Source organism: Plectropomus leopardus, chromosome 14 (assembly GCF_008729295.1).
Source record: "Plectropomus leopardus isolate mb chromosome 14, YSFRI_Pleo_2.0, whole genome shotgun sequence".
Classification (NCBI taxonomy): domain Eukaryota; kingdom Metazoa; phylum Chordata; class Actinopteri; order Perciformes; family Serranidae; genus Plectropomus; species Plectropomus leopardus.
In genome coordinates this window covers 28,070,919-28,097,761 of record NC_056476.1, presented here as the reverse complement: position 1 = coordinate 28,097,761, position 26,843 = coordinate 28,070,919, and the positions used below count along the sequence as shown (strand labels likewise).

Genomic DNA, 26,843 nt, shown 5'->3' with positions numbered 1-26,843 from the left:
ACTCGAGATCCAAGAGAATAGTGAAAATTCCGAGCGGTCCGTGAACTCGGCAGCAGTAGTTGAGAGGATGGAGCTGCGACGCTGCTGTTGTTTTCTCCGCCGCACATTCATGTGAACTGTCGAGCGACGCTGCTGCTCGGAGCTCTCTGCCAGCGAGGAAACCGCCGTGAATGGACTACCACACCGCCGAAACAACGCCACACCACCGCTTTACATCACCGAGGACGCGAAAAACAACAGCTGTCTGTGTTTGCCAGCGAGGAGAGCGCGTGGGCATGCTTCGCGCCGGTCTAGTGAGCGAAACGCGCGCGCTTAATGATAAGTATTTAGACAAGTAGCTAATTAGCTTGTAATTGCATAAGTGGTGTTTAAACCGCCAGTGTGGTTCGCGTGTCTGCTAGTAGGCTAAAATTAGAACGACGCGCTGCCGGCGGAGGACACCGTAGTATTTATTCAGTGGGACTTTTTCATTTTTTCACTAACGCACCTTGGATTTCAGTCGTGGTCACAAAGCAAGTGTGGAGCCGAGGACGAGGTCAAAACAAGTCAAGACAGGTAAGCTATCACTCCTTTACCTCAGTGCGTCCGCATGATTAGACGCGTTGGCTTCAGTGGCTTTTGAAAAGTAAAAGTATGTATCATTTTTGGCACTCAAAGTTAAAACGCTCTCTCACAGTGGCTGTTTACGTGACTTCAAATGTTTGCGTGTCTTTGTCTCCATTATGCAATATTTAATAAGGTCATACAGCATCCTTTCTTGGACAAAAACTAAATTTTGGCCTGTGCACATACGCTGTTGACGCCCTTCTTCACTTAACAGTCCGTGAGGTTACACGGAGAGGTAAACAGTAACTTATTAAGTTAAGGATACTTTGAAAAATTGACTTAATACAGAATTATTTCCAGAGTAGTCATGTGCAATTAAAAATTTCAATTAACCCTTTAAAAGCTGTGAAAATAGTTTTTCAAAAACATGGATAGAAAGCAACGAGCAATTTGACAAGTCATAGCCCAAAAATTAGCAGGAAATTAGAACACAAAAAAACATTTTAAAAAAAGGAAATTTCCTGAAAATAAGCTAAAAAAGAAAGGCGAAAAGCAAACAAGAAAATGATGACAGATGATAATCCTAAAAATAAAAAAAATACATATATATTTTTAAAATATATGTTGAAAAAATAGTTTTCTGGACATTTTACCTCTGATTTTTACATCTTCCTATACTGAAAAAAACAGGTCATTTTCTTGTCAGCTTTTACTGTTTTCTGTCAGTTTAGGAGACATTTCTTGCTCACTGCCTTTTTTTCCCTCATGTTTTTCGAAAGAAAACAAACCACTTCGGTTTCAACAGTCAACTGGCTTGTGAAAGGCAGCACAACGCAGCACAAGTAAACTGATGTCGATCCAGGTTTCGAGGGGTTAAACAAAGTGAACATTGACGTGTAGAACATAAGCTGCCTGAAATTAAACATTCGCTTAAGGTAATGCTGTTTATTGAACAAAATGGCTTTGGTAAATGCAATTTTAACTCAACTGAGTACATATTTTTTGATAAACGTGTGGTAGGGTGATTAGACGTGATACTGTAGGATTTATGAGAATCAGGGTAGTCAATAGCTCACTGGTATGACATGACAGAGACCCTGATCTAACACATTATGCAGGCTGACATAACCAGCCACCCTCCTGGCATCCATCCAGCCTCACTTCATTATTTTGTGGGGACCGCTCTTGGCTGCAAATCCTGAAGTGGTGGTTGCCTGTATTATGACTGCCTTCTGAAAGGAAGCGGGTTTTAGACGATTTAGCTGAATTCTGTGCTTCTGTTGTAATTCTCTCCTTGATGTCATGTCTGTGCTGTCTTATGCTTAGTGTCACAAGCATGGACTCACTCAGAGTGGACCCTGTTAGCCACAGAGAGGATTATAAGACGCACAGAAAATCTTAAGGAGTAAGGGCGATAAATATACTTCTTTTTTTATCTGCTGTTTTGGGAAAAGAAAGGCTTCAAGTGCAGAGTAACAGGGTTAGATGCGCTTCACCTCCACTCACTGCCAACAACATCCGGAGTCACTTGCCAGGAATTCCACCTTTGCTTTTTGTTTCCCTTGGAGGGGAATAGTGTGTTACGTGGAATATAAGCGAGGCACGCAACAGGGAGGAACATCCAGCTCAGATTAAACTAACAGACAGCAGAAAAAAAAGAGGCCATAACAAGAGGAAGCGCTCCGGCTTTTGCGGCACGGCGGACAGGTTCCTGGCATCCAGCTCAGGCTGAGTCCAATGCCAGATTCCTTCCCTTTGCCGCCTGCCAAAGCCCTCCACCACGTCGTCTTTATCAAAAGCCCTCGCTGCAATTCCCCCTCTTCCAGTTCTGTCGCGGCGCTATCAATCATATCTTGCTCTCAGCAGACTCCTCTGCTCATTAAGGATGTGAACCTGTAGGTAGCCTGCAGCCCCCCTAGCCATTCATCTCTCTCAGTGGGGCGCACAGACTCACATCTGGAGCAGCATTTCAAAACATAGCTCTTAGCAGACATGCATGCTGAAGGAAATCCAATACATTTTTAAAGGCTACCTCTCAGCAGATGTGGTGCCAAGCATAAAATTAACAGAACTTGAAGTGCGTTGTTCGTACACAGACACGTAACGGTTTGTAATTTGCTAAAATAGGCAAAAAGCAGGTGAAGTGGATAATATATTTTACTGAAGGGCTGCATGACTCTTGCTAGAATGTGAATTTTTCTCCCTAAGAATTGAGATCACAATTCTCTCACACAATTCTTAGTTTTTTTCAACCAAAAACATTTATTGCACTCTTAGATGCTCAAGTGCAAAAATATGTCTTAAATGTAATTCAGGGGACCTATCACCACTGCTTAATGAAATGCATGGTTGCAGGATAAAAATTAGGGGTCGACAGATTATTGGCCTGACCGATAATTGGGGAAGATATTTGGCATTTTGCCCATTATCTGTATCTGCATCTTCTTTAATGATAACTGATAAAATTAATCAATTAACAAGTGCAAAGAATGGGAGGAACTTTTACTTTGAAAAACCAAAGAGATCTTTTTAATTTTTTTATTTTCTAAAATTTTCACTTGACTGTAACAAAGAGTTGCTGGGAGGTTTCTGTATTTAATGTTGAAAGTTTCAGTTTTGATTAAACATTTGTCATATTCAAAATTCCAAATTCTAAACCTTGAAAGAAATATTTTCATTGTTATTGTAAATGCATGTCGGTTCCAAATATCGGTCTCATTAACTACTAATGATCTGTATCCGTATCCTCGGACAGTTCAGACTGTGTTAGGCACCTGCAGGCCAAACAGCTATGACAAAAAGGACAATTCTTCCTTGAAAACTTGTGTTTTGCTATCAGTTATTAAATAAGTACTATACCTAAAAGTGCCTTTGATAATAGATGAGAAGCTAATTCCCCAAACTCAATGTAGTGTGCTTGTTGCGTGTGATTTTTAGTAGAAGTTGTTGTAACTTAAAAATATTTATGCAAACTGTTAGGTTAATTTTTTGATGTTGAGCCAAAAAAAATGTTTTTAGAGTGTGTGTGTGGTGTTCAGACAGAGCTTCAAACAGACTAACATAAGACATATCAAAGTGATTGACTTAACATATATTTAAGTGCTGGACTCAAACTTTAAAGTCTCCTGTAACAAAAAAACAACCCTCAAGTCTGTTTTCGTCTCTTAGTTTAGAAAATGAAACTGATGAACTTAAATGCTGCTGAATGTAAAAAATAGAACGTAAAGTTCCAGCTTTAGAATAAATAACACATACGCTGACAGTTATGACACATTGAAGCTACCAACATGGCCTACACTGCTGTGAGCAATGAGCATTTATACGATTTATACGTGTGTGTCTGTGTCGCTCTGCAGTTACTCGTCTGAAACACTAGTCAGTGGAGTGGTGGAGATTCTGTGAGGTGGCTTAATAGCGACAACATGCAATACAAGTACACATATCGGCTTCATTATAACTCGCACAGTTACCAGACAAAACTTTTGTCTCATACTGGACACGTTTTCGACACAAAAACCAACATGCTGACAGTCTTAGTCATTTGGCATTTTAGCCTAGTGGCTAGTTGAGATTTAGCAGCTGTAAATCAGTGGACAATTTAATTTCCCAGAAATTCTTTACAATAAAAGTTCCACTTTTTTTTTTAAATTTCATAGTTTCTATTGAAGCAGTGAAGCAGCCAAAACAGGAAATACTGGGTTTTCATCTGCAGTGACAAATGCATACGTAAATGGGAGCGGAGTCCATCGTGGTCATTTAGAAATGAGATTGCATAGAGTTGTGAATCGAGATTGAGATTATTTTTCAAATAATCATGCAGTGCTATATTTCAGCACAAAGGAAAGTTAACCAGTGAAAGACAAAATGCTAATGCGTGTCATTGGTGATGACAGTTGGCAACGGCTTTACGTCTCCTTCCCTTTGTCCCGCTCTTTCTCTGCTCTGTTTTGTATAAGAGGTCTCAGCCAAGACAAGTTGAGCTGCTTCTGTGTGTGTGTGTGTGTGTGTGTGTGTGTGTGTGGGTTGCAGGGTGTAGCCCCAGACTTCTTTTTTCCCCTCAGGCACCGCTTCCCCATCATGAATACGCCTTTGTGCTCCAGAAAGACACACAGCTTAGGTGGACAACTCGACAGGGAAAGCCGAATTTGTTTCTGCACAAGTGCAAAACTAGAGGTGTGACATGACATTTATTTATAGCTGAGAGCTTATGACTTCACCTTCACCAAAAAAAAAAAAACAGCGTTTACAACCTGAGATCCTACTTTTTTATCCCGTCCAAAGAAATGTTTCCTCATAGAATCCTTTCACTTCTTCACTCAGTCTGTGATGAATTTAGGCCTGCATAAGAACATCATTTAGACGAGACAGAATTAATGCAACATGTACAAATGTTCAAAACGCCCCACATTCCAGAAAGTAAAAAGTTTATTACTTTTCATAAGTGGTAACATATTTGTGGTGGATTTCAGACCCCTTTCATTAGCGTTGAAAATGACCTTCACTTTCATACTCTCATATAAAAACATCCCTTTAACAATGTCTGTGAAATGGATTTACATCATGCTGTAATGACACGAACAAGGCTCGCTTTTATAAACACATAACGATGCCCTTGTCTGTCTCTAATGTGCTGCATCCACCTCTGGCAGTGACGCACCCACAGACCCCTGGCCCGTTAACCCTCAGAGCCACGACAAGCTGTCCCCAGATAGTCCATAATGCAGCCCCGTGCTGCCGCCCTGCCACAACACATGTGTCACCACTCAGCAAGAAGAGCGCTGGGCGAAAACCCCGGGGCCCTGAGCCCGGCTTAGTCACGCCACCGCGGCCAAGACGGCCCTCCACCAACTGCAAGCTGCTCTGACGACTCCTGACAGGCTGCAAGCTGGCACAAACACAATCTCAGATGCAACCCAAAGAAAATACCGACACAACACAGCATCCGAGTGAAAGGGCAGGGGAGGATGCCTCTTGGTTAGCTGTTAATTTTTGTTTTGTTTCTATCATTCTTACAAATTTTGATTCACATCCAGGATGCCCAAATTAAAAGGAGAAGTCAGGTGTTGACAAATCACTCTGTATTAACCCTTTGGACCCGCTTTAATATTACACACACTTGAATCGCTCTGTGCACAAAATGCACTTTTCAAAATTAAGCTTTAAAAAATATTTTACATTAATATAATTTTCTACCTCCATTGAATGTTTTTAAACTAACATCAGTCCAAATCATAAATATCAAATATTCATTTATTTTTAGAATTTTAACCCTTTAAATGCCAGGTTTCTGTCACGATGCCACTATGTTTTTAGATGCAGAAAACAAACAAAAATAATGAATTATATTCAATATACTACATGCAAAGTAGATTTTTTGAATATTATCACAGCCTGGTATAATTCAATGATTAGCAGAAACATTGATTAATTGTGATGCCCCACGAATGGTTTACTTAACATAAAATGATATATACTTCCTAATTATACTTATATATACGTATTATGTATACTTACATACTTAACCCTTTGAAATCCAAGCAAATTGGTTTGAGTTCATTCAAAAATATGGTGAGAACGTAATGAGTAACTTAGCAAGATGAGAACAAGAAAATGACTTGAAAATAAGTAGAATAAAACAAACGAACATAAAAACAGAAGAATCCTGAAAAAAGTTCTGAAAATAAAAAGACATTTTTTTGTCTGTAATATAACTTTAGATATAAAATTATAGTGATCAAAAACATAGTCTTCAGGAAATTTTTCTCTATTCTTTTTTCTTTTCGATAATTTTCCAACACCCTACCCTTTTTGTATTTTCAGGTATTTATTTTAAGGGAACATGGTGACGACGTACCCTAAAATAACTCAGAAGTTGCCTTGGTTTCACAGGGTACACGAGCACTTGTTTCCTGGGGTGAAGTCCTGTGTTTCTTGTGTTGTCACGATATGTACTTAACATAAAGTTCCATGCTTAGTGTAAAGTTAGGTAGTTTAGGTTTAAGCAAGTAAAGTTACGAAGGTTAAGTTTTGGAAAAGAAACAACAAACCTCCTTTCATGGACTTTCACTTTTGATACTACTTTCTTCTTTACTCCCATCAGTGCATCAGTCACGTGATTGCAGTAGAATTCTGGCATTCATTTTTTGTAGTACAATCAACTGCACGCTAAGGGTCCTAGTATTGGTACTGGTATTGTTATTCTATAAAGGATACATGCCTTTATTAATTATAGGCCTGTGCAGTATGTAAAAAGGAAAAAAACTGTATCAGTCCATATTGATATTTATCATGATTTCCATGAAACCACTATTTCTGTTGAGCTTAACATCCCCTTAAGCTTAAAATGTCCTAGTAGTAGATTCATACTGTTAAATAACTGACTTTAAATTATGTGATCTGCAACAGAAAACCTAAATAAGTAACTTGTATGCATCACTCCTTTGAATCATGTACTGTATAATTGGCCTAGCCCCATTTGGGACTGACTCATCCATTTCCTGTCCAAACAGGGCAGTAAGAAGCCAACGTATTGCAGCACCACCTACGTCCTCTTACAGTCTAGTTGCATGTTTGAATTTGGGCTTTGTTATGAATACCTCACATTGTGGCGCAAAGCTTTGGTATTATACATCACATCCTTAATGTTCTTTGCTCAAACAAATAAATGTATTAGCAGAGGTAGAATAAGTGAAAAATAATGAGGCTAGTAATTAGTAACTCTTTGAAATCTGAGCTGTTAACATTTCTTTCTAAAACATAGTAGGAAAAGAGGCAATAACCAACTTGGCAAGAAAAGTCCCACAAATTGTAATGAATTGGTAAAATGTGACAAGATTACCTATAAATTTGTTTGAAAAAAGAGGGGAGGTTTATTTGAAAATTATAAAAAAAAAGTGAAGAATGTCACAAAAACTATATAATTACAGTAATTACACATTAAAATAAATACACATATCTTTTTATTTCAGCACTTTTTATGTATTTTCTTGTTTAGTTGTTTTTTTTAATTTTTTTTTTTTTTTTGTGTGCTTATTTTCAGGTAATTTTCTTGTAATTTTTTTTTTTTTTTTTTGCTAATTATTAGGCCATGTTGCTTGTTGCTTCCTCCCCACGTTTTACAAAGAAATCAAACCAGTTTGCTCAGGTTTCAGCCTGTAACATGTTTTGCACATATTCATGGCTACCTTGCACAACAAGGCAAGTGCCACATTTACTTAACCAGACTTGTAGCTCTGTTGGCATCCTATAAAGGTGTTTAAGTCTTGCTCTTCTCACATTGAGGATGTGTTTACTACTGTAATTTTTTTTAGTGTTTCTGATCCTACACAAATTCTTAGGAGCTTATGTCACATAAATATGTAAATGAGACTTCCATTGATCCTGCTGTTGATATCAAAGAGGCTGTCAGTGCATGAAGGTTTTTGTGAAAGTTAAAAAAAAAAAAAAAAACATAGATTTTTTTTGTGTGTTTTTGCATTGATTGATTTTTGTGAAAATGCCTCTACAAAGCATTTTTTAGCCTTTTGGGACTAATTTTCCCAGCATGGCTATTCTCAGTGTTTCTGCGTAGCTGTGGTCCACTCTACTAGCAGGGGGCTAATTGCTTGCTATTTGAGTGTCTCAGTTTTGATTCATGGCGAACAGTGCCTTGTTGTTGCTACTCTGAGGGAGAACTTGATGTCATGACACCTATTATCTATTTTCTGTCTGTTCTCTCTTGCTGTGTGCTTCACCCTCTTATGCCAGCACTTGCACACTCTCCACCCCCACGCCAACAGGCATATTGATGGGATGTAGCTTCTCCATATTGAGAACAAGTGGGCTGTATCTTGGCATTGAGTTCTAGGTAACTAAAGATGTTGTGTCATCTACTCTCTGTCATTAGCCGCCTTTTTGGTTAGATTGTACCTGCAGTTTTCATCATACAGCAGTATTCTGTCAATATTAACCCTTAGGGACTGTTTGGCACTTTTTACACACTTTTTATTTTTCATTTTTGTTCATCATAAATTTTGGCAACATTGTGTATTTTTGTTAAATCTCGGAATTTCCAGCTTAGCTCCTATAATAAATCTAAAATACATTGTGTAAACTAAATAGTTACATTCATACTGTTAAGTGCAAACAGTGCGCCACTGAATCAGCCATCCAAAGCATTGTATTATTTTTGGTTGTCATTCTGGGCTTTTGCCTTGTAATTTGTAATATTTTTTTTTTATTATTTTTCCACCTGATGATGTCATTTCTACCATATTTGGCATATGGAAAAAATACATGCTATTTCCATGAGGTGCACTGTCAAAATCAGTGTTGCGGCAATTCATTGACATTAGCTATGAAAATCAAAAAATAATCATCTACTTCACGTGTAGTATATTAAAATAGTTCATTTTTTGAGTGTGTTTTCCATCTAAAAACATAGTTAGCCTTAACTGAGCCTTTTGAGCCATGATAAAGACATACAGCACATCCAGTGATATTTGCATAAGGACATACTCTACATGTTGCAGGCGTGGGAGGGCTGGTGTCATAGACATCACTGCCAACTGGAGGGCATTAATGCATATGGACAGTTTTTGACTGTAAAGCATCACTAAAGCAGAAGAAGTGGAAGAGAAGACAGAAAGTTGGTGTAAATAATGCAGATTTTAAAACATCGGAAAAGAGCTCTGCAAATATTTTATGAGGAGGAAATGCAGTCACTGATTTGTAGGCCATAAAGATACATAGACACATAGTGAGGTTTGGTGTAAACATGGAATATAGAGAAGGCTGCATGTTTTCAATAGTGCTGTACCTTTCACTGAATTATATATGAATTAGTGAAAATTCTCAAGTAAAAACTGATTGTTAGGGAGCAGTATAAATGGACACAGTATGGGACTATTTTGTTAATACTCCACAAAAAAGTTCCAGGACTTGAAGTTTTGTGCTTCATAAACTTGAAGAGGATACTGAACTAGCAGTTGCACTCTTGTGATTGAACGCACATTAACCCTTTGAAACCCGGAGCAATATTACTTTTCTTTTGCCATGAGCAAATTGATAAAATTTCATGGAAAAAAGGCTAGTGAAAAAAAGCAAGGGAAATTTATATTTATAATTACTATAATTACATATTTGAAATTATGTTACAGATTTATTTTTTAGTTTTAATTTAATCACCCTTTACTTGATTTTTTAAAAACTTTTTTCTTATCTTTTTTTTAATCTGATTTTCAGGTAGGTTTTTTTGGTACTTAGGTACAGGTTTTTTTTTTTGATAATTCTTGGTTCATTTCTTTTGTTGCTAATTGCCTTTCTCCCATTTTTTAGATCAAGCCAATCAAGCCAATTTGTTTCAATTGAAAAAAACTTGTAAGTGCTCTTGGTGAGGCTGAATTATGTTTCTTAAATCTGACCGTTGTTATTTCTGTAAATTTTTGTCTATTAAGCCCGGGCTGCACAGCCTGTATGAGCAGCAGCTCAGCGCTGTGCGTCTTTATCTGCAGGGTGTTCTTAAACTGTTCATACATTGCCCTTCGAAAAGTAATGCACCCGAATCCATACAAATCTGAAGTAATCATGAGCCAGTAAATTTGTGCATAAGTGAGTTTTAATGGAAGGCAGTGAACATGTGACCAATGCGCTTACTGCAGGAAACAAGGAAGCAGTCACAAACTATAAGGAGGCAGGTTGAGGCGGTAGATGGGTCGTGAAACATAATATTTTTCTTCGGGACTTGAAACGGGTGTTGTGTGAACTCTGAGTGAACTTTTAGTTAATTTCATACAAACTGTTGTGTGTGCATTTATTGTAGGATATCATACGAAAAGGTGCAAAGGTTTTTGTGCCATATTTGATTTGATTTTTTGTTGATTTTATCACAATTACACCCACACTTAATGTTTTGTCACATATCAAGTAGAATTCATCAGGGGTTAGAATTCATCAGAAGTCCCAACAATTCGATATTATCATGACATTCGAGTCATGATGCAATATTATTGTGAGTTTAAAGGCTTTGTGATAAGCCGAGTATTGCAATCACATGTATTGGCTTTTTTTTTTAGTTTTTTTCCAACTGTAAATCATGTCCCAAAAGGATAACATCCATTTTATCTAATTAGATAAAGTTTTAAAGATAAAGCCCCCCACTTCAGTCATTGCAGTTGCAGAAATTGTATCTACAGCTGAAACAATTCCTCCAGTAACTTGATTACAAAAAATCCTCCAGGCTGCGTTTAATCCATCTATACAGTGAAAACTATACAGCGCACTGTGTTTGCACTAATGGTTATTTCAGTTTCACATTGCGCTTGCTTCTGAAGCGAGGTGAGGATTGTAGAATAATGAAGGAAGACAGAAAAGCGAGGGCAGGGTTCCCCATTCACCACCACATATTGATTTCCAAATATACAGATATTGGGACTGCGCAGATTTTTCCCCTCCCTCCATCTTCGTCTTTCGCGTACATACAACTTCTTCGCCAAACAGGTAGATGGCTCAGGTGTATCAGTGGCCATTAAAGTACATAAGGTAACCCATTTTTGTAATTCTTATAATAGTTTTGTGAGACACTGATGCCTTGAATTGAGACAATCTCCCTTCGTTCTTCCCCTCCTCTCCTGTCTCACATGTTTTGCAGAGAGAGATGCTCTCTGGCATTATGTTCCTCCTGTACATCAGTCACTCCAGGATTTCCTGATGTTATGATTGCAACAATTTACGCGAATTCAGGCAATCCCCGTGAATTCATCGTGGCCTTGCAATTTTCTCAAATCACCTCAACTTTACTGTAAATTTGACTCATTTCGTTGTACAGCTGCGCTCGGAGTATTGATTGCTCAACCCGTCTCTCTGTCCCTCTGTTTATAATGAGACTACTGCTGTGCCTGTCACAGTCACAGTGCAGGGGACACAGAGAACTGTTAAGGCTAATTTTACCTGGCATTTATTAACACTTTATTAACTAAGTCGAGCCATTTCGATGTTGGTGTGCAGCACTGAAAGCAAACTGTTGACAGGCGCACGGTGTCTCTGTCTCACCTGACACCGATGCTGTTGGGGGTTGGGATCTGGTGTTGTGTCGAAAACTTTCCCCAAGTGATACTGTATATGTTTCTCCCTACTGAAACGTAAGGGACTGTTGGTTATTTATGAGAAAACGGCAAAGACACTTCAAAAAAAATATTTAATCACCGAGGAGGGATTTATATTTCAACTTAAAATGTATCTGCGTCATCTGTAAAGTAGCCTATTTTTCCTGTCAATCACTGTCTTTACAATCAGGTTGGCCAGTTTCATATTGTAGATTTCATCGTTTCTAAATCTTCCTGACCAAGGTCTTGAGGACCAAGATTTTCTTTGTATTTGTTTTGTTTTATGCCAGTATAATAAAAAAGTAAATAAAAAATTGCTTACTAAATGAATCTCAGAATATTCTACAGAATAATTGATTATTAAAATAATCGATACCTGCAGCCTTAATTGTTTGAAAAAACAATTGATTTTATTCTCACAGGCTACCAAATGTTTATTTTTTTGTAATTTTAATGATTTGATCAATACTTGGTGTCCTTGTATCGAGACACTGTTGACACACAAAATAATGCGATGCTATGCTGTATCAATTTTTCCTGCCCACCCTAGACCCTGGTGCTGGATGCAATGCAAGAGCGAAAACAGGGATTTTTTAGGCTAGTCAGCAAAGTGATGCAGGTGACCAGGTAGCACTATACAGGTCCAACAGGTACTCCACATGTGACACATTTCAGTAGCCCTGTCCCTGTCACATCACATCACCACTCAGTCTCTGCGTGAGCACAGGCAGCAGGCATCAAGCTAAAAAAGAAATGCAGGGGAGCAGGGAAGGCACTGCCAGCACTCAAGTTTTCTCTCTTCCAGCGAGATTCAAAGTGCCTGCAGTGAGATCACAGAGCGCCGAGGAAGCTCGCTGCTGAAGCTCCTGTCAAGGCAACCACAGGCAGCTACGCCCACTGCTCCTCTCACTGTGGAGATGTGTTGCTTAGATTTGGTCCACCACACACAAACTGTCACTGTACACACACACACACACACCTGTCTGTATTCTGCACAGGGATAAGTAGTGACATGCACAAAGGCTGACTCTCTCAAGAGCTGACATTGTCAAGAGTGACTTAGAAAAAGGATTTGTCTCACTTTGTACAAAAGCACACGGTTACTGTTGATGCCCTCCCCAGGGTTTAATACATATACAACACATTCCAGTTGACTTCTGCCAGTTTCTACCTTCAACAGGGTCCCCTCAGATCTTTAAAAAGTCTTGAAAGTCATTGAATTCATTAAACATAAATAAGGCCGTATATGGTATTAAATTGTCTTTAAGTTTATCTTTCAAAAATGCTCAATCATGCGATTTAAGATTTCATGAATCCTTATTTTTATGATGTTGCATTGTAAAGTTTCAAAATAATTGATAACGTCTATTTTTAAAAAAAATAAATAAGTTAATAAATAAGTTAAGTTAAATAATTTAATAAATTCCTTTTCTTGAACTCGTCACGATGGGAATCCAATTAGTGGAGTCTCGCATGCAGATTGAGAAACAGAAAATGGCTTCGAAAACCGTCCAGAAATGCCAGAAATTCACCACTTCTGTCAGTAAACAAAACACTAATTAAGATACTTTCATAATGATATATGTTTATTGTCTTGTTTGTTGTTTTCTTCAACATTTGACTGTACAGATGTCTCTCAAGACCCATTTTGTTCGTAGTCTGAATGTGTGAGAGGAAAAAAAAATCTCCCAGAAACAAATTCTAAGCATATAGCATGTACTAAATTAATTGTCTAAAAACAACTGGACAAAAGTTAGATATTTTATCGAGTTTAAGTTGTAATAGTATGAAAATTTTGCAGTGTCACGGTATCATGGTATCAAGGCATTATAGAACCATTATTATCAGTTACAATCGCACGTTAAGGAATGAAAACAGGAGAGAGTTTTTAGTTAAACAAACTATTTATTACTATAAATTGAAGCTTAAAACCATAAGTGAGATACTGTAGATAAGCAAAGGCACACAGTATGATAATAGTCAAATTTCAACACGGTTTACATTTAAATTTGTATATTGCTGCAACCCCAGTCGAGTTACATACTAACATTATTCCAAATATTTCCAACAATGTTCAGACTTAAAGAAATCTCGTTTTATTCTGGATATGTTTAAGCTGTGTTTTATTTGGTAGCTTATCGATGGCAGCATCAGCATCCTAATAATCAAACGGTATATATACATCAACAGTGCTCCTAATGATGGTCCAGCTCCAAAAATAGAAATGTTTTGATCGTGGCAAGCCACCATAAATAAATGAATGTGTGGGAAACCCTGAAGTCAAAGTTGATGCACATAGTCTTCTACAGGATTAGGGAACTGCATTTGATGTTAAAATGAGCAGAGAAACCATATGTTTCTCTGCTAAGACAAAAGGAACCCTAAGTTATGGGTTCCTTTTGTTAAATGGGTTACATACCAAAATTCAGCTGGTATTACTTTCTTTTTATTTGGTCTAACTTGACAGTTAATCATATATAATCACAGTTAATGCTACTCTATACTATATCATTATTTAACTGTATTTGTTCCATTAATCTTCAATAATGATTCATGTGCATCAGTTTAACCAGGACAAATGTTGAGAGAGAATCTGCCAGAGAAATGTTACGCTGCCCAACGTTGGGAGAATGTGCAAAGTTGGAAAATAATTGTCTCAAAATAAGTTGGGAAACTGCAATCAGTGATTGACGATTTTCCAGTTAACCCTTAGAAACCTGGAGCGAGGTCACTTTTCTCGTGCTGCTTTCAGATTCCTTTTACAAGTATTTAATTCTTTTTGTTATTTACGACATCTATTGCACATCTGTCCGTCCTGGAAGAGGGATCCTTCATCTTCCTCTGCTGCTCTTCCTGAGGTTTCTCCCATTTTTTTCCCCATTCCAGGGGTTCTTTTTGGGGAGTTTTTCCTTAGGCGAAGTGAGGGTCAGGGCAGAGGGATGTTGTATGCTGTAAAGCCCTCTGAGGCAAACTCTGTTTTGTGATAATGAGCTTTATAAATAAAATTGACTTGACTTGACATTGACTTTTATGTTATGTTTTATGTTCTATAAATTGCAAGAAAATAAGAAGATTTAGAAAATAGTTTTAAAAAAGCTAGGAAAAAAACTAATAATTATCTTTATTACATATCTAAAATTATGTTGCAGAATTCTTATATTTTTTAAGCACTTTTTTAGGTTAATTTCCTTTTTTTTAACTTTTGTTTTTTGAACTAATCAGGTCATTTTACTTCATATTAATTTCTTGCAAATTTTTGGATCATTTCTTCTTTCTATGCTTTTGAGAGAAATCAAGCCAATTTGCTCAGGTTTCAAAGGGTTAAACCAGATGACGGGTACATATTCTTCCAAGCTGTTGCTAATTTTACTGCAACATATGAGAGGAAAAGACATAAACTCACTCTGCCCAGAGACACAACTGTAATTCATTATGGCAATCGCAGTTAAGCCATGCAGGTTTTTGTAATAATTGTGCAGCCATATGTTGCTTCAACAGCAGTTTTTGTGTGCGCGTGCGTGTGTGTGTGTGTGTGTGTGTGTGTGTGTGTGTGTAAATTGTTGCACAAACAAAAATGCAGTGTGGGTATGCACCTTGTTAGTCTTGATTTAATGTGTGTTGCTGATGCACTGGGTGTGTGCTCATGTCATTTGTGGTAATGGAATATGGCGGAACAAAGTCTTACCAACACGCTCATGAATTCCCTCTTCCACTATTTCTCCGGTTGATTCTGTGCAGTTAAGTCGTGACACATTGCATGCCTGTGAAGACCCTCTCAGGCGGGCTGGGATCTGTTTTGATGTGAAAACCACAGACATGAACTCTTTTCACTGCTATCTTTTCCCCCAAGGGTCGGAAACACTTAGCAAAAACCTGGCCAAAAGAACAGGGAGTAAACACTTCAAACACACACACATACGCACGCACACACACACAGTGATACAGCATACACTCTGTCAAACACATGCTGGATCGATTAGCATTTTTGAGGCTGCAGAGAAAAAAAAAGAGAGCACAAAGTTTATTAGAGGCATGTTTCATACTTCCCCAGAATCACTGAACAAACGAATTTCCTCCCACTTTTTACTTTGCTTTTGCTTTTTATTGAACGTAGGGAGAGAGCAAAGTAATTGGAGCCTCTAAACACTCCTTAAAAGCCACAACTGACGGAATGAAGATAATGAGCATATAAACTAAAATCTCCCCAATATATCCGTCACCGTCTCCTGACGGGCTGTTTGTTTTTCAGATAGATTTTTAACACAGGTGGTAACACAGGTGGTGGTTTGCAGAGCATACTAAGGTCATATTTATCCCACCTTGATATTGTAATATAAATTCCCACAACAACAGTAAGCACCATTTTCATTAAAACAACAACAACAACAACCTGCTGTGGATATTTTGAAGCAATCTGGGCTACAAAATGTGAAAACAAGTAGTTGGTTCTGAGGATACAACATGCAGCAGTTGGATGTTTGTGCATAAAATTTCAAAATGTCTTCTCTGGAAAACCTGAAAACTTGCTAAAGTTGAACTGGAGAGCACAAGACGAAGTCTACTGACAGATTTATTGTAGTGTTGCACTTAATATCGGCTGATATTAGCTCATTGCAGATATTTTGGTACCAGTGTTAATGTTGGCCAACATGAAACTTTGGAGGCTGAAAATATTAAACCAACGTGAAGATGCCAAAAACTGCAGTTCATGTCAGGCCACTTGTGTGAGCAAATCAGTCCCCATAGATTACCCCAGAATGAGTTCTAAAAATTTCAGCACCTCCGGTTCCCTCGTATGGAACTAAATAGGTTTAAATGGGTTTTTGGTTAGAGAAGGTCTGTGGTTAACACCAGCTCAAAAAAATGTAACTTTTTCTTCTTTTTGCAGCATAAAATACATCAGTAAACACTAAGGCTGGCAAAGACATAATCCTTTTAAATTGTGATTAATAGCAGAATTTCAGTAGTTAATCCAGATTAATTGCATTTTTAAATTACTTTTTCAATTCCATTATTTTGCATTACAAAACAGATACCAAGTCCTTATTGACAAGGTGAAGCAATTCTGACCAGATTGTCTTGATAGGAATCAAATAAAAGCAAAAAACTGCATGGGACTAGCATAAAGTGGGCATATCTGCAAAGAGACTCATGGGTACCCATAGAACTTATTTTCATTCAGATATTTTAAGGTCAGAGGTCAAGGGATCTCAGTGAAATGGCCATGCCATTTTTCCATTGCCAAAATTCAGCCCAACTTTGGAGCATTATTGAGCTGGCTTCCTGAGCAGCTGGCATGACATGGTTGGTGCCACTGGTCCTCTAGTTTGATTTGTTACCAATATCATTACTGTAAACTCAGCCCATTACAGCCTCGGACAGACAGGAACGTTGGCCAGCAATTAACAAGGTAAACATGACTAACATTAAGACAAAATACCACACTCATGAACTTTGAAGCTTCTTAAAGTTTCTTAAAAAAGGCGGTGGCTACATGGTACTGCAGAATGTCAGCATGCCATGCTGCGCTGAACACGGCGGTACATTCTTGTGACTATGTTAAGTCATGTGACCATGGAGTAGTTTGTTTATAGCAAAACAGTAGCTTTTTACTTTTGGCAAATGCATTCAGGCTTCCCAAACATTTTTTGCAAGAGCGACAGCAGGGATTTAGTTTATCTGGCTGGATCAAACATGTTAGCACCAGAAACATTTGTTTACCACAGAGCTTATTTTCTGCAATAATCAAAAGGCTAATGCTAACAGAAAAACATCATCCCCGGGGCACTTCATAGAGCCATGTAAAAATGCCAAACTTTACAGCAGAATTTTACTCACCCGTTGACATTTATTATCATTTTATTTGTTGCTGTATAATCTTCACTGGTTACGTCATGTGTCAGTTTCGTGTCAGGGAAAAGTTCAGTTCAGTGTGTGGTCGAGACAGAGAGAGAATTCTATGTATGAATGGAAATGTATTGATATTGTGTTGTTGTACACAGACCAGTGCATGCATGCTTGTGAAACCCCATGAAACAGTGTTCCCATAAGCTTTATGGACACTGGATTTCAGCATGCATGTAATGCGTTTGTATAAATACATTGAACATTGAAGGACAAACATTTTTTACAATAAATGGTGTCTAAATAATTTAATCAGGGGTAAGCAACCTTTTTTGACATGAAGTGCCATTTTTAAATAGTCTTGTTAATTGGTGTGACATATCAATATAGTTTCAATCCCTCACTCCTAAAAATGCTCTATAAAACTTTGGCTGTGTCCTCAACTTCTGTTGTTTGAGGTATTGGTTTTAAGCAGCATAGCTCCTCCCCTACAGTCATATCACAGATGAGTACATGTACATTAAATAACCAAACTGAAGGCTTTACATATTCCAACAATGCTCCTAATGAATGCTTCAGGGTCAAAAATAGAAAATCAATACGTTGGTGCAGATGTTATCGAGGCAAGACGCCACAAATAAATAAATGTGTGGGAAACCCTGAATTTCATTTAGAAAAAAACTCTTGCTATTGTGTCATTAGTTAAGCTTTATGCCCAAGGTTGTCGACCCCTGATCTAAATGTTATTCCATCATTTAGCACATAGATTTCAAAAGTGGCAGATAAAATTCTAAAAAGGCAGTTAAAATAATATTTGCCTGCCACAGTGACAGGGAGCGAATATATAAAATAAATTTTAGACCCTGAAAAGGAATTTTAAGCATGCACTTGACAACATGCTAACAGACTGAGACTAAAGCTAACGTGCATAAGCTGACACAATGATTTTCATAATGTGTGGGAATTCAGGATTTAGGCTGTTTCCACTGTTAATTTAGCTGAGGAAAACTAAAATGGAGTTCCTCAAGATCCATTTAAGTTTGCATTCATCGTCCCTCCTCTACTGTGTACTGTGTTTGTGTGTGTAGGTGATGTTTTTCTTGTAGAATCAAGGCCAAAATTTTCTTTTGTTTATATGCAGATGTCAGCACCTGTACTTTATCAACACCCAAATTTGATAGAAAATGGACAATCTTCAGAGTTGTGAAAGACACCAGTTAAAGGTCCACTGTGAAAGATTTTGGGGGATTTAGTGGGGTCGAGTGGTGAATCGCAGATTGCAACCAGCTGAAGCTTCTCCTGGTTAGAATTCCTTCTCTGTTTTTTATGTGAGTTGAATTATCCTCAGAGATCTCTTCATCACCAAAACAAACAGAGCAGGTGACTTAATGCTAAATGAAGCCGTTTCATGCCACAAAGTGTTTCTCCTATGCTGTTTGGCATGTTGGATACGGGCAGCTCTCCCAACACGTTAGTATGTGCTCACCCTTTTTCTCTGGTAACTTCATGTGTGCTCACTTTAGTTTGTGGCCAAATTATCCGCAGAGGTATCTTCCACCTCAAAACAAACGGACCAGGTGATTTTAACTAGAGGTCGACAGATTATCAGCCTGCACGGTTATTGAGGCCAATATTTGGCATTTTGCCGATTATCTGTATCTGCATTTTATTTTAATGATGCAAAAGTGCAAAGAAAGTGTCAGCATGGGAGCTATTTTTATTTATTCATTTCTATTTTAATTTTCACTTGACTTTATAAAAAAGTCAATGGGAACTTGCTGTATATGATGTTAAATTTTTCAGTTTAGATAAAACATTTGCTGAAGGCATTTGAACAGTTTTGCATTTGAGTTTGTTATATTACAAATTCAAAATTTTGACAGAAAGATTTTCATTTTTATTGTAAATGTATCTGTTCCAAATGCAGTTTATCTGTCTCATTAAATACTAATAATCGGTATCGACCCTGAAAAACCGGTATCGGTCGACCCCTAATTTAAACTGCTAAATACTGAATGAAGCATTTTCACGTCACAAAGCAGTGTAATTCTGCTGCTGCTCGTTGCAGATGGGTTTCTAACTATGGTGACTCACAGGAAAACATGTATGACCCTACCTAGAGTCAGTGTTTGGTTTGTCTGTTCTGGGCTACTGTAGAAAGATGGCGCTGCCACATGGCGATGTCTGTAGAGGAGGACCCGCTCCTTATGTAAATATAAACAGCTCCTCAGGTAACGCAAACACAACAATTGCTATTTTCAGAAGACTATACACTAAAGAAATCATACTTACTGTATTATATTCCATTTGTGCCAATATATTCCCTAAATTCTACACACTAGACCTTTAACATTAGACCGTGAATGTCAAAAATAGCCTTGTTTGAGGAAGATCTTTGAACACCAAGTGTACAGCGTGAGAATCCAGATTCTGACAGGAGTAATGTGGAGCTGGAGCACCTCAGTTGACTGCTGTAGCCTCAGTTGACTTTCCTACCAAAATATTTCAGGACACTACAAGCCGTGTGTGTCTGAGAGTGTGTGCGCGTGTCTATCTCGGCGCTGGAGGGAGTGAGTCAATCACAGCGGCAGAAATCATCCCCGCGGGCGATCTGTCTCCACTCATGACAAGGCTCCTAAGGCACTTATCTTTCCTTCCTTGACTCACTCCATCTATCCATCCATCCATCCCTCCATCTCCACCTCTTCTTATTCTCCATCACTCTGTGTCTCCCTCCCACTGTTTTGTCTTGTGCCCTGGCACTGCAATTAACTTCTCATCATCAAAGGGTGTAATGAAAAAGAAGGCGAGATAGAGAGTCAGACAGAGGCAGGGAAGCTGTGAGAGAGGGAGGATGAGAGGAGAGCGAACGGAGGTGAAGCAGTGTCTCGCACACACACTTACATGTGCACAGGTTCTTTTTTTTCCCCCTGAAATGCACACTCTGTTAAACACAATCACACACGCAGCCTACACTCAATCACTCTCACATTCCTGCGAGATGCAGACAGAAACAGAGAAAGGGAGAAAGAGGGGGTATGATATCCCCCCCAGGAGATTTTTCCTCTCCTCGCTCCTTGTTTTTATTTCTCAACCCTCCGTTTCTCCTTCTCACAGACGCACACACACTTATTCACTCCGTCTCCCCTCCTCCTCCTCCTCCTTCTCCTCGTCTTTGAAGAACAAGAAGTATTGCTGTACATGTAGGCAAGCTGCTCCGTCTGTATTCTCATTGTTTTGTTTTTTTTGTTTGTTTTTTTTTTCTTCACCCCCCTGGTTCAGAGAGCTGTCGACTGTGACCGCTGTTGAAAGGATGTCAGCGAGAAAGAGAGAGGGAGACCGGCGGATGAAAGAGTCAGTGAAGGAGGGAGGGAGGGATGTTGAGATGGAGGTCCCTAAAGAGGGCAGGGGGAGTGATGGCATGCTTGTTTCTTTGTGCCCGAGCAAACGTAGCAACAGCAGCAGCGAGGGGAGGTGATGGAGAGGAAAATAGCTGAGGGTAAAAAAGCAGCTCAGGGGGGAAATGAGAAGGGCTAAAGCTGCTAATTAACCATGGCACTAGCGCTCAATAACAGTGACATAATTGGCCCTAGTTGGTGGTCCTTGGTGGGGGAGGCCTCGGCAGCGAAGTCTAGCTCACACAAGTATGCTCTGACTCTGACAACACGTTTGAAAATGTGGAGAATACATAATGCAACACGACGGATTAGAACCAAAACTGGAACAGCTGAGTGTCGGGCTCCAACGGTCAGACAGAAGAAAAGCTAATGTCTGTCAGCTAGATTCTTCCTCCACTTCTCTCATGTGCATTTGAATCAGAATATGTTGGTGAATTTTGGAAGTAAACAATAGAGTCATTCCCCCTCAAATTTAGAATTTCGTGCCACAGTCCCTCTCTCTGTTGACACACTCTGTTAGCCTGAGGCAAATGTAGACAATCTTGTGTCTCCTCTGAGTCACCAGCTGCTTCTTTTCACCCGTTATAGGTTAATACTTTGGATGCACCAATCCTGAAATTTGGGCCGATACATTTTAGCCGATACCGACACAGATGTTTTTATTCCTTTTTTATATTCTTGTTAATGTTAGTCATTCCACGGATTTTGGTAGGGATGGGGATCGTAAATTGTTATTGTTATTAATACCATTATCGAGACTGGCTGCGAAAATGACAACTGCATCAATCTGAAACTGGATTTAAGAAATGGCGCTAAGCATTTTCAGTCCTCCAGTGACCTGCGTGCAACTGTGCTACCGTTTATCTTTTGCAACATAGCATGATTTGGACAACCATAGGGTGTATTTCGTTTAACTTTGTTGATTCTTGAGCCACTCTTTGTCTGTCCCTTGGGCAGTTTGTCTTTGGAGACCCTACAACCCACAAGTGCAAGCCAACCCCTCCACCACCATAAAGTGGGAATTCACAGGAGGTCGTGTTCTTATAAGATGGAGCATAACATTGACAGATGTATTGGTGCAGCATTTGCAGTGGTACAGGCATTGTGCTGCGCTGTTGGAGTTGATATTAAAGCATGCTCGCTGAACCCTTAAGAATATCAAACGTAATGCGGTTCTCTGTAATCCATTACTCCCCGGGGCTGGCTAGATAGGTTTTGCAGGAGCAGCAGCGCCTGAGGTGATGTTTCAGTGGCTTTAGGTGTGTCTGATTAGTCAGTTAAAAGCAAACACTAGAAAAGCAGCACACAGAAATAAAACTGTTCATCCAAGCAAAGCAGGGAGCTTATTGAGGCAGACATTTTAATCAGCTACCCAACAGGGGTGAGGCTGAGATGGTGTCGCCTCAGTTTGGTCTGTCAAGCTGGGTTGTGGGCGATGGTATCTGTTCGTGTGGGCAGGTAGGGGAGGTGTTAGACGCTCTGAGGAGGAGAGGCGGTGACAAGGAGGTCCGAGGCTGATGCCTCAAACAGCTGGCTTTGCATTCTGCATGAAGGGGGAGGATTCAACAGCGAACCAAATGACAGCCATTCACCGTGATCAAAAGGAAGATGGAGTTTCTCTCTGCAGACTCAAAGAATCACAGACAGACTTTAGCTCTCTGTGTCTTCACAGTGGGGCTCTGTTTTCAGACTGAAAAAAAGCTCACTTGGCTGGCTAACACTACTCGCTGCCAAGCAATGTGCCCTCCTCATGTTTCCCCGTATCTGTATCGCTTTCATTTAAAACACAAGGTGATACATTATTGTCTGTCTGATTTGTAAACTGACAAAAATCAACATGACTTCAAATCAAAACCACACTGAGTCTGTTTAATACCTTTTCTCAAGTTGTTCTGGACCTCCTGGCACCGTGCACACCTTTGCTTTGTAGATCACCACACTGTTGACACAGCTTCCCCGTGCGATCTGATGTGTGGGATCCATTTCAGCGAACAAGCACATGTCAAACATCTCGCTAACTCTCCTACCAACTAATCAATAGGGAATTCATGGTGTGAGTGGGTGTCATCTCTCCATCTGTGTCCCGCTTGTAACAGTACTACGCGTTATCGCAGAGTTGCCAGCCATCTGCCAATTTTTTCAGGGCTCCGCAGTTATTGTCGTTCAGATTTGTCATGCAGCTTGCTCAGAAGCTGGTTACTCCTCCACGCAACACCGATGTATTTTCCAGTATCATAGACAAACATCTTGTTAACATTTACCACATCATTAGGAGAACATATGCACAATGCTTGTTAGATTTATGCAGATAATGTGTGTTAATGTGCATAAACTGGTGCACAGATGACTAATATTATAGGATTATTTTTTTTTTATTATTACAACTTATTAGGGTTTTGACTGGCTTTGTTGTTTACTCAACCCTTTAAAACCTGAGAAAATTGGCTTGATTTCTTTTAAAAACGTGGTAAGAAGGCAATGAAAAAAGAAATGACCCAAAAATTAGCAAGGAATGAGTAAAAAAATACAAGAAAATTACCTGAAAATTTAAAAAAAGAAGAAATGAAATAAAAAATAAAACAAAAAGAAGTGCTTTAAGAATAATTTTGTAACATTTTTTAAATATTAAAAGAGAGACAGCCGGAGCACTTCTGTTGTCCCTCAAACCACCGATGCTCATGGAAGGGAATAATTTAAAAAAAAAGAAGGAACTAATGACCAAAAAACTGTGGTATAAAAGATCCAAGTCCAGGCACTCGGGATGGTTTGAAAAGTATGAAAGGCCTACACTAATGCAGTACACCTACACCCACTAAAGAAGGCACAATGTGTTGGTGTATTTTTAATGTTTCCTAAGACCTATGAGTTAAAGGCCTTTTATACTTTTCAAACCATCCTGAGTGCCTGGACCTGGACCTTTTATACCACGGTGGGTTTTAAGTTCCTTCTTTTTTTCAAAAAAAATCTTAAATATGTTATTTTTGGAAAAACACTGTTCACCTGGTTTTTGGACTTAGACTGAGGTGCTGGAGCTGAATCATTAACAGTGAAAAAAGCACATCTCACATTCAAATCCATGCAAAAATCATTTAAATAAAAAATGTTTTTTGCATGGATTTGGAGCGGATGTGCTTCTTTCTTATTTTTAAAATAGTTTTTGTGCAACCGTTTTTACCAAGCTGCCCATTGCCTTTTTACCATGTTTTTGAAAGTAATTACACCCGTTTGCTTTGTTGAAAGGTTTAAATACTGGTGAAAGGCATTTAAATCATCAGAAGAGTGATGCTGCTGCAGGTTTACAAGGGTTTATCATACTAATTTGCTTTTCTGTTTTTCCAGACCTGAATAAGAGAGAGAGATGACCCTAGTTTTGTCCATGAATCCTTTCCTGGACCCAGAGGGAGACCCGCCACTCTCCACATACCAGCCCATTTGGGAGTCAGAGCGTTGCACTAAGACCTGCCTGTCGAGCCCTGCCCCACCGTGCAGCTCTGAGGAGCAATTTACACAAGGTACACACACCAAAAACACCTGTTCATGTATCCATTGAATCATTTGTGTAAGCTTGGTTTAATCAGATGCTGGTCCACAAAGTTACGCGATAAAGCTTACTCAAAATTTTGCAACACAACCAGTGGTCCTTAGTCTTCAGACCAGGCAATTAAACTCTGACCCATCCATCAGTACTTCTCTGTCATGGCCCTGCTGTTATAGTTTTCTCGGTGCACCGCTTAGTTAAGCATGCAGCGCTACTGCATCTAGGCTGCAGCAGATGCTAATGATGTAGAGCAATCAACTAATTAACATTAGCAGTATGTGTCCTTGCTTTCATTACATGGTCGCTGCAATTTAAGGATTAATTAAATTAATTTGCTAGTTGAACAGTCATTCCGGTATCAACTGAGTTACTAAAGAAGCCTGTTTCTCCAGAATAGCCTGCTGCTGTTTGGGTGACTTTTGGTTCAACTCAAGTTCAACCAAAGTGACAGTTAACTGATTTAGACTGAAACTCAGTGTTTACTTCAACATTTATCCCTGACTAATAGGTGCTCTGCTTTTTGAATTCTTTATTAATGCTTTCAAATTTTGTGGATGCTGATGTGCATTTGAATTTTATACTGTATTAATGTTGTTTTTGCAATACTTTTCACACATTTTTAATTTTAAATATGCATTCTGTCTGCAGAACCTCCCTGCAGGCGAGTTCCTGATCATGTTTCAGTTTCAAGGATTGCATACTTCAAGAGAAAGTTTGTTGATGATGATGATGAGCCTCCCTTCAGCTTCAGGACATACTGCCAGACTGTAAGTATTGATGCATCTGTTTTTTGGTCTTTCATTGGCAAAAGATGCTGATAGTACCAGTTTTTTTTTCATATCACCCTTGGTTGAGGTTTTGTGCAAACTGAGCTGATACTAGACTACCAGGCAGAAGAAAGAAAGAACCACTGAGCAAGCTAATGTTACAGATCAGCCAAGGACGCCATGAACGTAGATGCACGCTTCCGTCTGCACAGTAATATAGTTTGCAAGTATAGTTTCGTAGAAAGAATCTAATTTCTATATAAAACTGCTCACAACAATTTCAGTGGCTTATCTAAGGAAGAGTGAAGTAGAGGAACCGGGTCATGATTTCTAGAAAAAAAAGACATTGCTGTTGAGTTTTTCAAATATAATTTTTGGTAATTTAAGCACCACAAGTCGAGTTCCATTCAGTTTCATTATATTGGAGATAATGCAGACGTCGCTCAGACTTAAAGCTGCACTCATTGGTTCCTCTAGGCTGTTTCAAAGCACTGTCTCAGGACTTATGTATGTCATCTTGTACATGCTAACATCAGGGTGCATCTTATACCTACATTAATTGTCTTGTTTTTATGGTTTATTTATAGCTGGACCTCTTTAAAATGTTGTATTTTCCTTAATGTTATGCATTTTATACACTCGATTTTAATCTTTATTTTTGATGATTATCTCAATGGGTATTGTTTTCTATCTTATGTTATGCATTCTGTGCATTAGATTTTTGGCCAGGACACTCTGGAAAAAGAGATTTTTAATCTCAAGAGGTTTTTCTGGTTAAATAAAATAAATAAGATCTCTACAGCCAATATCTCCAACACTGCAACTTATACCAAAACTATGTAGACTGATCTATAGCACTACAGGTTAGAGTAAAAATCTGTATTTTTAATTTTTGAGTAAGGTTACACAGATCTGATGGGATGTCATGTCCTTCAGGTTGCACCAGTGTTGGAGGAGCGTGCCCATGTGCTGCGCCTCTCCCTGGAGAAGATGCGCTTCATTGACGACCCTGAGGCCTTCCTCCGACGCTCCGTTCTCGTCAACAACCTCCTGCGGCGCCTGCGGGCTGAGATTCTGCTGCAGAGCACTGATTGGTGCTTCCCACCCAGCCCGGCATTTACCACTGGCCCCTGCGTCCCGGCCCCCAGCGCTAACCCGGCTCACCAGGCACTCCACGGAGCAGTACCCACCCGCATCTGCTTAGCACCCCAAGCCGGACCGCCCTTCCGTAAGCGCTTCCGAATGGTCCGCGGAGGACAGGGAGATTTGCGGCCTGACTGTGCGCAGACATGCTGCTGCATCTACGCGGCAGCGGCCGCAGCGGGACACTACCTCCACCTCCCGTTCTCCATGTACGACGCTGCACTCTCAACCTGCCCGTCCACACCACACTCCTCCTCTTTCTTTCAGCTAGCTAGCCATAGTAAGTTAGGGCTGACAGTGGCCATAGAAGAACATGATGATGAGGATGAGGATGTTGAGGAGGAGGAGGAAAATGAAGAGGAAGAAGAGAGGGAAGAGGAGGAGGAGGAGGAGGAGGAAGAAGAGGAGGATGATAGAAGAGAAGCTGGGACTTCCCTTGATGTTAAAGATAAGTCAAGCCTGAAAAGTAGGACTAGGAGCTTGCTGGGTCACGCACATACAAGGACAGAGGAGGACAGCTGCATGA

General features: G+C 39.3%; 1 protein-coding gene across 1 annotated transcript; it reads left to right on the top strand.

The window, feature by feature from the left end:
• Window positions 1–66: 66 nt before the first annotated feature.
• sertad4 (SERTA domain containing 4) lies at window positions 67–26,843 on the top strand. The gene is made up of 5 exons (XM_042500826.1): window positions 67–555; window positions 24,209–24,381; window positions 25,056–25,174; window positions 26,111–26,675; window positions 26,788–26,843. Exons 2-5 carry the CDS (start codon window positions 24,228–24,230, stop codon window positions 26,841–26,843), a joined length of 894 nt encoding a protein of 297 aa, XP_042356760.1. The 5' UTR covers window positions 67–555; window positions 24,209–24,227.